Source organism: Macrosteles quadrilineatus, unplaced genomic scaffold (assembly GCF_028750875.1).
Source record: "Macrosteles quadrilineatus isolate MER2022 unplaced genomic scaffold, UCM_ALF_1.0 Scaffold_8__2_contigs__length_117827958, whole genome shotgun sequence".
Classification (NCBI taxonomy): Eukaryota; Metazoa; Arthropoda; class Insecta; order Hemiptera; family Cicadellidae; genus Macrosteles; species Macrosteles quadrilineatus.
Window position 1 is genome coordinate 49,109,024 of NW_026542601.1, and position 12,774 is coordinate 49,121,797.

Here is a 12,774-nt window from a genome sequence, read left to right on the forward strand (position 1 = left end):
CAGAGGAATGTGGGAAATCTAAGGTTTATTTGATTTTCTTTTCATATAATTATATATTAGATTGAATTTATGGCCTACCTACTAACTATAAAATTATCAATATATTAAATTTATTGTTTACTTTATAGAATACTAAATAAATAACAATTGAAACTATTAACAAACACCTTTATATCTTCAATTAGATTGTTTATCGTTATTTTGAAATGTTTGTTTGTATATATATATATATATATATATACTAGCTGTACCCGCGGGCTTTGCCCCGTTTAACTTCATATGTGAGCTCGTTCGCATGGCTCAATCACGTCCTGGTTGAAGTTCGTTCGCTACGCTCACTCACCTTTACGGTTGGAGCTCGTTCGCTGCGCTCACTTGCCTTCAGGTTAGCTCGTTCGCTACGCTACCTCGCCTCCGGGTTGAAGTTCGTTCGCTACGCTCACTCACCTTCTGGTTTCAAATTAGCTGTTGTCAAATATAAAAAAAAATAATAGTGCTGCACTCTATTGGTAATCCTTGTAACTTTAATGCTATTGAACATCATAGAACAGAACCAACTTGTTTAATTGAAACAGCTGTTATGATTCATTAATTCCATTTAAATATGGGTACTCATTAGGTTTACATGGGAAACTCCAGAGCCACTGGGGCGGAGCCCGAGAGTCCGATTAGAATAAAAACCACTTAGTTTTCCTATTTAATGCCTAAAGAATCAGTGTACCAAATTTCAGCCTCCTAGGTAAGTGGGAAGTGGGAGAATTAGTGATGAGTGAGTGAGTCAGTCAGTCAGTGAGTCAGTCAGTGAGGGCTTTGCCTTTTATATATATATATATATATATAATCTCTTGGGAGCATAACCTGTACCTCTTAACCTCTGCTCTTTGAACTGTCAAATTTAAGTATTCACAGCTGACTTAAATTAATTGATATACAGTATTTACATTCTTTCAAAATGTAAACAAGGAAAATTCGGAAGCCGATGGGGCGTAGCCCAAGGGAAATATTACAATTAAATTGTATAATATTGAATTGTCATTCATTTGTGAGCTATGTTTCAAATTTCAAGTCTCTAGCTCATCGGGAACTTTGTTTAAAATTTACATCAAAATTGGTAGGAAAGCGAGCTAATGAAATCAAGCCCATGAGGCGTAGCCCAAGAGAAATGTGAAAATTAAATGATATAGTATTGCATTGTCATCCATTTGTGAGCTATGTTTCAAATTTCAAGTCCCTAGCTCATTGGGAAGTATCAAAATTTGCAAGAAAGCGAGTTAATAAAAACAAGCCCATGGGGCGTAGCCCAAGGGAAATATGAAAATTAAATGATATAATATTGCATTGTCTTCCATTTGTGAGCTATATTTCAAGTTTCAAGTCTCTATCTCATCGGGAAGTTAGTATAAAATTGATTGCAAAATTTGTACCGGACAAGAAAGCGAGCTAATAAAAACGTTTTAAAAAACAGGCCATGCTGCAGCACGGGCAGCGCAACACTACGTCACAGTGGTACTAGAGTCTAAACCTTCGCTAAATCATCACGATGTTGTCCCCTGGCACTGCGGAGTGGGGGAAGCAAAGCATTCTATTGGCTGAGGGAACACTATTACCGCAACGATACGGTTTCTAGCCACCGGCCTCGGTGGTCTAATGGATAACGTGCCGGTCTGAGGATCTGAAGGTACCAGGTTCGAATCTTCTCGGTAGCACTAACTTTTTGTCTAAGATTTTTGCATTATCAGCAAGTTTGGTTAGGTTATGACAGTTTAATTTGTTAATTAAAACAATAAAAAATTCAATTTGAGCTATTATAATTTTAGAACTATTTTTTTTTCTATTAGTAAACCTTGTTCGATTTTTCATTATCAGCAAGTTTGGTTGGTTTGGTTAGGTTATGACAGTTTAATTTTATAATTAATAAATTCTAAAATTGAATTCAAGGCATTTATAATTTTATTTTATGAACAGAACTATTTTTTCGATTAGTAAACCTTCATTCGATTATTATTTTATATATTTTTTTATATAATCAGCATGTTTGGTTGGTTAGGTTAGTTTATGACAGTTTAATTTTATAAATATTCATTTTTTAACCTATTGAAAAACTGCAGCATAGGTTTATGCATGTAAAACAACGCGGGCTTGTTTGGACGCCGTCTAGAGGGGAGGTGGAGGGAGAATCATTTCCCCCACTCCGCAGCGCCAGGGGACAACATCGTGATGATTTAGCGAAGGTTTAGACTCCAGTCACAGTGGTGGATTTACCATTAAAATCTTACAAACAACCAGCTTGTTTATTTACCTAAAACATATGGAAATGGTGATGGCAATGAATTTATCAATGAAATCCATCCATGATTGCAGTCCACGGGAGATATTTTTAACACGACTTTGCCGCAATCGCAAGTGTCGATGGTGATGTCCCCGTAATTGCTGCTTCGCGGGAGATGTTTACGATTTTGCCACGGTCGCGAGTGTTGATGATGATGTCCCCGTGATTGCGGACCGCGGGAGATGTTCACGATTTTACTGCGGTTGCGGGTGACGGTGATGATGTCCTCAAGGTCACAGCTCACAGGATATGACCACGATTTTGCCACGGTCACGAATGTCGAGAATGATGTTCCTTTGTTGCAGCCCGCGGGGGATGTTTACATATTTGCCGCGGTCCCGGATACCTATGATGGCTTTGACTTGGTTTAGGAGAGATGTCCACGATTTCATCCACTATCATGGATGTCGATGATGATGTCCTCTTGATGCATAGGAGATATTCACGGACACTATTACTTCCGCGATTGCAAGGAATTTCCACCACAGGCTCAAGTAATTTGGCCTAGGGCCGCAAGTACCCTAAATCCGGCACTGATCACTGAATACCTTGTCTCTTGTTTGTCAATGTCTCAGTACCGAAGACGTGTGATTATTAAAATTCATTGTTAAGCCCATAAGCTGTAGATGATTATTGTAAGAACAAATTACTTACGTCAATGGCTCAATACTGGATGGTGAATTTCAGTCAAGTCAAAACAGGTTTCGACACGTTGTGTCATCATCAGCTGAGTACTTTTACTTATGAAGTGTTGTATTCCACCAGATGTCTTCATCATACTTCAATTTTTTTTTTTTTTTTTATTTGTTTACTTTACAATCTGTTCTATTATAGGGATTGAACAATAAGTAAATACTATATAATACGAAAAATTGACTTTGGAACATTAAAAATAGCTGTTAAGCATTCTCAACAACAAATCTTTCAATAAAAACACTTTACAAAAATCTGAAGGGCAGGTCCAGAATTGATGGCCTCTTAAGTCTGTAAATTGTATCCATGTTGTTTAATAAGTTAAGAGCTAAATGATTTTCATGAGATTCCAATTTCGTAATATATCGTTCACTTATGGTCATGATTTCGTCCTTAACTGTAGGCATCTTAAGGTCTTGATGTAGTGTTCTATTGCTGACATACCATGGTGCATTTGTTATCTTCCTCAGCATCGTCGATTGGTATCGTTGGAGAATTTCTATATTAGAAGTACTCGCTGAGCCCCATAGTTGCACTCCATATGTCCAGATTGGTTTCAATATAGTTTTATATAGCAATAATTTATTTTCTAGACTAAGTTTTGATTTTCTTCCGATGAGCCAATTTAACTGATTAGATTTTAAATTTAGTTGTTGCCGTTTTCTCCAAATGTGTGTTTTCCAAGTTAACTTCCTATCTAAATGGATACCTAAGTATTTAACCTCAGTTACTTCGGGAAGTTGGGTGTTGTTTATTGTGACAGGAGGACAAGAACTTTGATTTAGAGTAAAAGAAATGTGGACAGATTTAGTTTCATTAATTTTGAACCTCCATGTCTTAAACCAATCAGTAATTATGTTCAGATTTCGCTGTAAATTTAGAGAAGCTTGAAATGGATCACGATGAACAGACAAAACCGCAGTATCATCCGCAAATGTAGCAATTTCTACCAACTCATTTTCTGGGAGATCTGCTGTGTAGAGAATATACAAAAACGGCCCTAGGACACTTCCTTGAGGAATCCCAGATTCGATTGGACGTAGGTTAGTGAGGACGTCTTGATATTTAATTTGGAAAGTCCTGTTTTGAAGGTAGGATTTTAAAATGCCATAAATCGAATGGGGTAAAAACTTTTTTACTTTATATAACAAGCCAACATGCCACACCTTATCGAATGCCTGGCTAACATCCAAGAAGGCAGCTGAACAAAACTTTTTATCTTCCATACATTGACGTATCACGAACAACTCGGTGAACCTGTTCTATGGTACTGTGTTTCCGTCTGAAACCAAACTGATGTGATGTGATAATCATAGATAAATGTCAGATAAATGTTTGCTTAGTCTGCAGATTTGCTGCGGCGAGGGTGTTTAGACCTTAGATGTAAAGAGCAATTAGTGCTATGTGCCAAATTAATAAATAAATAAATAAATATAAATATAAATAAATAAATTTGATTTCAGTCAAAACAGGTTTCGACACGTTGTGTCATCATCAGCTGAGTACTTTTACTTATGAAGTGTTGTATTCCACCAGATGTCTTCATCATAGTTCAATAAATTAACACATAAAACACGTAATTGACACCACACGTAAACATTTAAAACACGTATAGAGACGTTACAGGCGTGTTTGGACGAACATACAGTCGCGCCGCGGGTCGGGGACAGACTGAAAAATATATTCGTGTGATTATATATGACTTATAAAAAAAATGGAAAAAACGGATTAAGAACAATCACACAAACATGGTTAACCTGTGTATCCTCCATTAATTTTATTATATAACATTTAAGCACTGAAATCCAATTTATAACTGAAACCATAAAATATAAGTTTATATTGAAAAAATCGCATATAGCATAAGCACCGTATGAAAATATTGGAGGAAAGATCCACTTTATTAGATATGGGGAGCGGGCTGGTCTAGTGGTTAGAGCGTGGGACTTTAGTTCCTTAAGCAGTGGCGGTCCCAGGATTTCATTTTGGGGGGAGAGGTCCCGGGCTCAAATCCCACCAAATCACCAATGGATTTTATCTAAAAGTGATATGCCGAACCCCTAGGTCTAGCTTGGGGGTCTCGTGTCTAGCGTCTTAGGAAAAAACCTCATTAGATATAGTACGTGATCAATGAACGTAGTTTTACTCGTTGTCTAATGTACTGTCAATCAACAAATTAAATTGGTCTGTATGTTTTACAAAAAGCAGATTGTCAAAGTGTCAAACCGGGTTCACTGTGTATCGCCTGCTTCAATAATTTTTGTTTACGTGTATGTTATTAGGTTAAAATTTTAAATCAATTATTTATTTAAAGGCTAATTTAAGTTTTATAGTGGAAAAATATAATGAATTTTCTAAAAAAGTTCCAGCCTAGTATAGAAACACTCAAACAGTTAGATGCATATTCAAAGCCCATTGAGGATTTTAGGGTTAAAACTGTTTCTGGAGGGACAGGTAAGAATATTTCATTCTGATAGTCTATTATTTGTATGAGTAATATGCCTCTAGGGAAGAAAAGCTCAGTTAAAACACAAACTTGGCCATCCCAACTGAGTATATTGCAGGGGGCTTTTTGTAATTCAGTCTTCTAAAAATAAACTTGTAGTCAACACTCCAACTCCAGGTTAAAATCCAGGATACCCTAGTGACCCATGCACTAATATACTTTCTTATAATGTCCCCACCCCTATGCAACGATTAGACTTCCTAGGCTATTTTTAAATGTCATTATTGGTGATAAAGAAATATTGGTATTCAAGAGATTACTGCAATCATTTTCCATTAAAATTAGTTTAGGGAACCAAGTTTTCACAACGTTTCAGGATCCAGAATCTAATTTCATCCTCCGGTGAGAAAGTACCTAAAGCATACAGCGATTAAATTTCAAACAAACCCGGCCAAAGCTGTGAAATAATAACTCAGAGAATCAAATACAATTTGCAATAAAATTGGGGTTGACTTCCGTGTCTGTTGTCAAAAACAACCGAATGAAAATATCGATCGATATATCGATTATTCCAAGATCAATTATTATTTACAAAAAGAGTCAACAAAAATTAATCCTCACAAAAAGAGTGTGGGGGAAAACCGACACTCACTCCAAGTATAAATCACACTGTGTAGGTATTTGGTCATCCCCAGTTGACGGTTGTGTTTACAGAAAATTGTTTAGAAGTACAAAATGAGCTAAAGTGGCTTTAAAGGAGTTGAAGAAAGCCTTGGACGTTTGCACAACAACACAAGAGGATAGTGTTCATTGATATCCATCGAGATACCATTTAAGTGATGGAAGCTTTGCTAGCTGATCGACAAGTTCTAGACTACCAGGATTTACTGCTGTGCTTGGCAGCCTTATCTTATAGCCATGCAGTTAGGCCAATCTCTCATTCAGTCAAACCCCAATACGGATGAAATATATCTCTAACTGTACTCACTGCCTCAAACAAGACGAGTGGGATCATATTAAAATGGCAGTGGTTGAAGTAAAGCTCGCAGTACTGTTGGCAGATTTGACCTAAATTGGTTTGCCGCCACAGCATCTTGTTGAAGGCTTTAATTAGGCATATGTTAATTTATGGACAGCCCTCGTTGATCAATTGCAAATATAAGTTGCAAGATATAATTTGTTTCCAACTTTAAATGTTTTTATAATTACTCCTTCTTTTGTGATCCCCCCTACTTTATTCATATAAGTTTTAACTATCATGGTCTTGTTTCAGCCTCGATTCTTTGTTGGCTAGTGATTGCAATTTTGCTGAGTAAGCGTGTCTATGAATTTGCATTCAACACAGAAACAGTGGAGATGATAGTAGTTGATACTTCTAGTGGAAGCAAACTGCAGATTAACATAGATATTGTGGTACCAGCTGTGTCGTGTGATTGTAAGTATAACTAGCTGTGTACCCGTTCTACAACGGGGAACTTGTAGTCAGTTGAAACCTTCTTAGATCCGCAATTGGTTTGCATATTTAGTATGCATTTTTCCAGATATGCAGGGAAAACTATTATAGGATACACATCATTGCAAATACAATACCTCATGCCAAAACAAATACTTAGCAATTAAATGTTACCCGGATATAAATCTAGTTAGTATATTTTGTATCCAATGATTAAACAAATAAACAAAAAACACTGTAGATTTATGATGCATAGCCCTAAGTAAAAATGAAAGAGCTACTTCCCACACTGGATTTAAAGTACTGTAGTTTAAAAAAATACTACCTCACAACTGCACACTTCATTCCTGTTGACATTTTCATGAACAATTGTGCTCTTGTCTTTTCCGTGATACACATAAAAATAAGCACTCTGATGCGTTAACAACAGACATACACAAAAAAGACAGAATTTAATTAGGTCATTTACTATGCTTTAACCAAAGTAAAGTACAGGTAAAATAAGTAGGCCTACTGTATTTGCAATCTTTGTTAGTAACATCAAATGTTATCATATCGTATTTACTTATCGTGATAATGTGATAATGCCGCCAGAAATAACAATTTATAATTCCTTAAAACCAAGATGACTCGAAATAATGTCAAAATGACTGTACACTATATCATATGAAGTACTAAAAACTATTTAAATTGGTAATTTACAATAAACCGGCCAGGAACTATTGATAGGCTACGTCATCAACGTAAAGCATTAATAATTAATGATGGTTTACTCAAAAATGTTTTACTCTAATGTGTTAAAATTTTCATAGCATGGAATAACATTTTGGAATCCAGACAGAAAACGGAATACAGGAAGACATCTATTAGGCCTAAATTTAATATGATTGTAAGAAATAAGATGCAACAACAACAATAACTAAGTTGTAAATAGTGATGTGTTGCTACTTAAAAAAGGAAAAGTAACAGTACCAAAAACCAACCTCAAAAATATGGTTACGGGCAATTGGGTAGGCCTGTGTACCCATTGGAGATGAACCATAGACATATTGGCGGTGGTACGGTGCAGTGATGGCAGTGCAATAGCAGTGAGTAGCAGTAGAAACCGAAAGTGACACATTGGAGTAAACCTCTGTTACAATCACAACAAAATCCTAATGATCTTCAGAGATCGCAGAAACATCTGCGGTTAAACTGCTGTTGTGATTTTACTTCACACAACAGTCATCGAAGCGCTGTCAATAAGTGGAAACCTCATTTGTATGCTATTTAAAAATGTTTACCTTCGGGCCAGTGAAATAATGTGTTTATGTTTATGTTCCTGCTTTCATATTCATATATATTACACTAGGTTGGTTTGGATTGTAATATTTTAGCTACACCAATGGGTGGAATCAAAAAATATTCTACCTAAAAGGAAAACAAGTAAATTTAAAACGGCTGTAAGAAAGATGCAACACAAGCTAAGACTATAAGACTTATAAGATGCAACAATAACTAAGATTTAAAGTAGTGGTGTGTTGTGTTGTAAAAGTGACTCTCGCTAACACTCACTGGTTCTTGGGAAAAGTACCGGTGCCCAAAATGTGGTTATGTGTAATAGGAGATGGCCCATAGGCCTGTTTGCAGTATGGTCTAATGATGGCAGCGCAATAGCGATGAGTCGAAACCGAAAGTGACATATTGGAAAAGTGAGTTTAGCAGAAAAAACACCGTAACAATCACAACAAAATCGTAAAGGTCTTCTGGGATCACAGCAACACCCGCGATCACCCACTGCAGTTGTGATTATTTACTTGATACAACAGCCATCGAAACGCCGTTATCGAGTGGACCTTGATTGTAGGCTATTGGTGACGATGATTTAAAAATGTAAGTTTCCTCATCTTATACAATACTGATTTACGGTATTTTTCCCGGTTAACAAAACTCAAAGATCACGCACTGCAGTTGTGATTATTTACTTTATACAACAGCCATCGAAACGCCGTTAATGAGTGGAATCCTCGATTGTAGGCTATTGGTGACAATTATTTAAAAATGTAAGTTTCCCAGTCCTATACAATACTGATTTACAGTATTTTTCCCGGTTATCAAAACTATCACACTTGATTAAATGAATGGTTTTTGATTTGCTTATACAAAATGTAATTGTAAGTATTGCAGTATTTGTAAACAACATTCAATGTAAACATATTAGTGACAGCTAGAAGTGAGAATCTTAATCCATACAGCTGTTCATTATTTCATATGACATATGTAGTAAACATTAGGATAAAACTTGAGAGAAATCTCACAAAATTAAGTTTTTGAGGTTATTTCCAAAGTAGTAAGGCCATATTTTAATAGCCAAAGACACTCTCAACAATCCAGTGAATACAGAAAAAATATTTGACCCTGGATCGGTTTTCTAGTTTTCTCGGAGTAGGCCGTGTGAATTGACATTTTGGTGTTACAGACAGAATGACAGAGAGACAGATAGACAGACGGACAGAAATTGAAATATGACTGATTTCGGCTTTCTTAGGCTATGAAACGTAAAAATAACCAAAAACTGCATGATTCTACGCAATGTACAGACAAAACTGTAATTTTATTTATATAGGTGGTATTCTTATGGTAATTTTGTATGCATAAAATAGATACGTAATAGGTTACATACTTTTGTCCGTCTTCAGTCATAAAACGGTAGATTGGGGATTACTAGATTCAGTTAAAAGACCCATTTTCAAATCCAAAATATCAAGTAACTTAAAAAGACATTTTAATACACAGTGGTATTAAAACACAGGGCAAATGGACACAGGTTGCACGGTGGACATAACAGAACAAGTTTTATGTTATTTTAGATTGTTGCAGACATTTCCCACCATGATTAAGCAAAGACAAAGTTTTCAAACTTCAAGTTTGTTTTTTTACCAATCATGATGGGAAATGTCTGCAATAATCTAAATTGTAACAACAAATTCCTTTTGCTCTCTCCATCATGCTGAGCGGAGTACTGTATTTATTTATTTCCAACGGACATCTCCATTTTACAGCATACAAAACAAAACATTAAACTCAGGATGACTTAATTGATAATACAAATTTTGTGCTTATATATTAGAAATAAATCAACATTATAATGATCTAATAACAAACAACAGTAACAATGCCAAACCTAGCCAAACAAAACAAAAACTGACAAAATAACAAAAGGTAAACTAATAATAAATAATTTGAACAACAACAATAAATAAAAAATATGAAACAATAACAACAAACCCACTAACAACAATAACAAATGAGAAAGATAAATATATAGATTGAATAATATAAATTAATTGATTAAAGAGCAACGACAAACCTAAAGTTAAATGCAAAGACAAAAGAGAAAATTTTTAACAGACAAGTAGTATTTGTTTGAATGGTACAAGAAAAACAATTTTTAATTAGGACTGACTGAGATTGATCTTCTTTTTGAGTGTAGTTACGCTGTCTTGAAAAAAGTCAACATGCCTTGTCACTTTGTTGCCAGCTCCCTGGACTCGAACCATCGTGCTGTTTGCTGAGTAGCTAGTGCGGTGCTGTTGCTTGATAAACAGATCAGTCGACCTTGTGTTGGAAGGAGTCTTGAAATGGATTTGGCGGAGCATGTCAGGACAGTCGACTCTTCCGTTGATAATCTTGTGCAGCAGGACCGTGTCAGCAATGAGTCTACGTTCCTCCAGCGACTGAAGACCAAGTGCCAGGGATATAGTGTCAATGGGCACCTGAAGGTATGGGAATCCCATCTTGAAGCCCACCATTCGAACAAATCTTCGTTGAATTTTCTCCAGCTCATTTATTAGTAACTTTTGATGAGGACTCCATATTGGTGAACCATATTCGAGAGTTTGCCTCACCAAGGCACAGTAAAGGGACTTTAGAGCTTCTGAACCGCTGAGCTGCTTTGAGAAACGGAAGATGAAACCGAGCGTTCTGTTTGCTCTACAGCATAAATCCAATACATGAGCTTGATAGTTCAATGAGGGCGTCAAGATGATGCCGAGGTCCTTAACTTGCTGCACTCGGTCAATATTTATGTTGCGAACTGAATAATTGTAGTTTATAGGGACTTTACAGCGATGAAAAGTAATGACTTGGCACTTCTTGATATTCAAATTCATCCTGTTGTCCACACACCAACAATCAAGACTAGTCAGATCTCTCTGAATCCGGAGGCAGTCATCAAAAGAAGATATAGTGGAGAAAATCTTTACATCGTCAGCGAAAAGCAGAGATTCGTTCTGAAGTGCGTCAGGGAGGTCATTTATGAAGACTGTGAAGAGATACGGACCAAGTAACGATCCCTGGGGTACCCCTGAAGAGGAAACAAATTCAGAGGAGAGAGCCGACGCATACTTGACATTGAGACGACGGTCAGACAGATAACTGGCCAGCCACCTGACGAATTTGTTTCCAAAGCCGTGGTCTTGAATTTTCCGCAGCAGAAGGGTGTGGTCCACCGTATCGAAGGCTTTGGAGAAATCCAAATAAACAGCATCAAGTTGTTTGTTTGAGGCAAAGGCTTGTTGAACTCGGGTTTGGAGAAGAATCAAGTTAGACACTGTTGATCTTCCTGTTGTAAAACCATGCTGTTGAGAGCATACAATCCCTGCAAGTTTATGTTTGATTCGATCAAGGACAAGGTCTTCAAATACTTTAGATATAGAGGAAAGAATCGAGATTGGCCTATAGTTAGCAACATTTTCAACTGGACCAGTCTTATGAATCGGTACCACATAAGCCCTTTTGAATGCATCAGGAAAGATACCAGAGTCCATTGAGGCATTAAATATGTCACAGATTGGTGGAGCCAGTAAACACCTGTTGTGTTTCAATACCCTTGGAGGTATGCCATCAGGACCCCAACCTTTAGTGTCATCGAGCTTTTCAAGTTTCTCAAAGATTTCACGTGGGCTAAACCTTAAAGTTTGGGAGTCTCCAAGGTGACCAAAGGTTGACACATCAAATGATTCCGTTGGCTTTGTAAAAACTGAAGAAAAGAAATTCTTGAAGAGGTTGCACATGTCGTCAGCTTCAGTTGCGATGGAACTATTGTAGACAAGACGGGATGGTATTGTGGAAGACTTTTTTAGAGTGTTGACGTGACTCCAGAAATAACGGAGATTCCCAGGGATACCCTGCTCAATTGTTCTTAAGTACTTCTTATGTTCGCTGACTGCCTGTATGGATCAGCTTTACTATGAAAGCTAGTAAAAACTATGAAACATGGGATGAGTAATGGGTATGACAGTGATTAAAATGTAAGATTAAAATTACCCTGCAGCAATAATCTTGGTAAAATTTATCGTTTGAATTATAGTCTTTTGTAATTTATAAGATTATATTTGTTTTACAGACCTTGCCCTTGATGCAATGGACTCTTCTGGCGAACAACATTTACATATTGAACATAGTATATTCAAACGACGTTTAGATCTTGCTGGAAACCCCATTGAAGATCCCAAGAAGGAAGAGAGTAAGATATAACAAATATAAATTATAATTACCGTGTTTACAATGTATAAGACATTTTTGTTAACAGGATAAACATATTGTTCATTATTTTATAGGATGGGTATAGTTTACTGTAACAAAATGGTTTTTCTTCATAATTTTTTTGGTCTTAAGGCATTTGTAATGTTACCAATCCGACTATAAAATAAGTGATTGGGAAACTAGTAGGGATGGTCAAGTCTCGAAATTTCGGGAAATTTTAAATCTCGTTACACGAGACAAGATTTCTTTTTGGCCGAGATTTTTATCGAGACGAGAAAAAAAAAAAAAAATTAAAAACGCCTGCAGAAAGTCAATGCAATACCCGCA

At 36.4% G+C, this 12,774-nt stretch overlaps 1 protein-coding gene across 1 annotated transcript in view; it reads left to right on the top strand.

Annotated features, from left to right (window-relative positions):
- The first annotated feature begins 5,249 nt into the window (after positions 1-5,249).
- Positions 5,250-12,774, top strand: part of LOC128999969 (endoplasmic reticulum-Golgi intermediate compartment protein 3-like) — a 40,368-nt gene continuing 32,843 nt past the window's right edge. Inside the window, exons 1-3 of the mRNA XM_054426788.1 lie at positions 5,250-5,476; positions 6,742-6,903; positions 12,308-12,427. Of these exons, the coding sequence (XP_054282763.1) occupies positions 5,368-5,476; positions 6,742-6,903; positions 12,308-12,427 (391 nt within the window). The 5' untranslated portion in view covers positions 5,250-5,367. The remainder of the gene's footprint in view (positions 5,477-6,741; positions 6,904-12,307; positions 12,428-12,774) is intronic.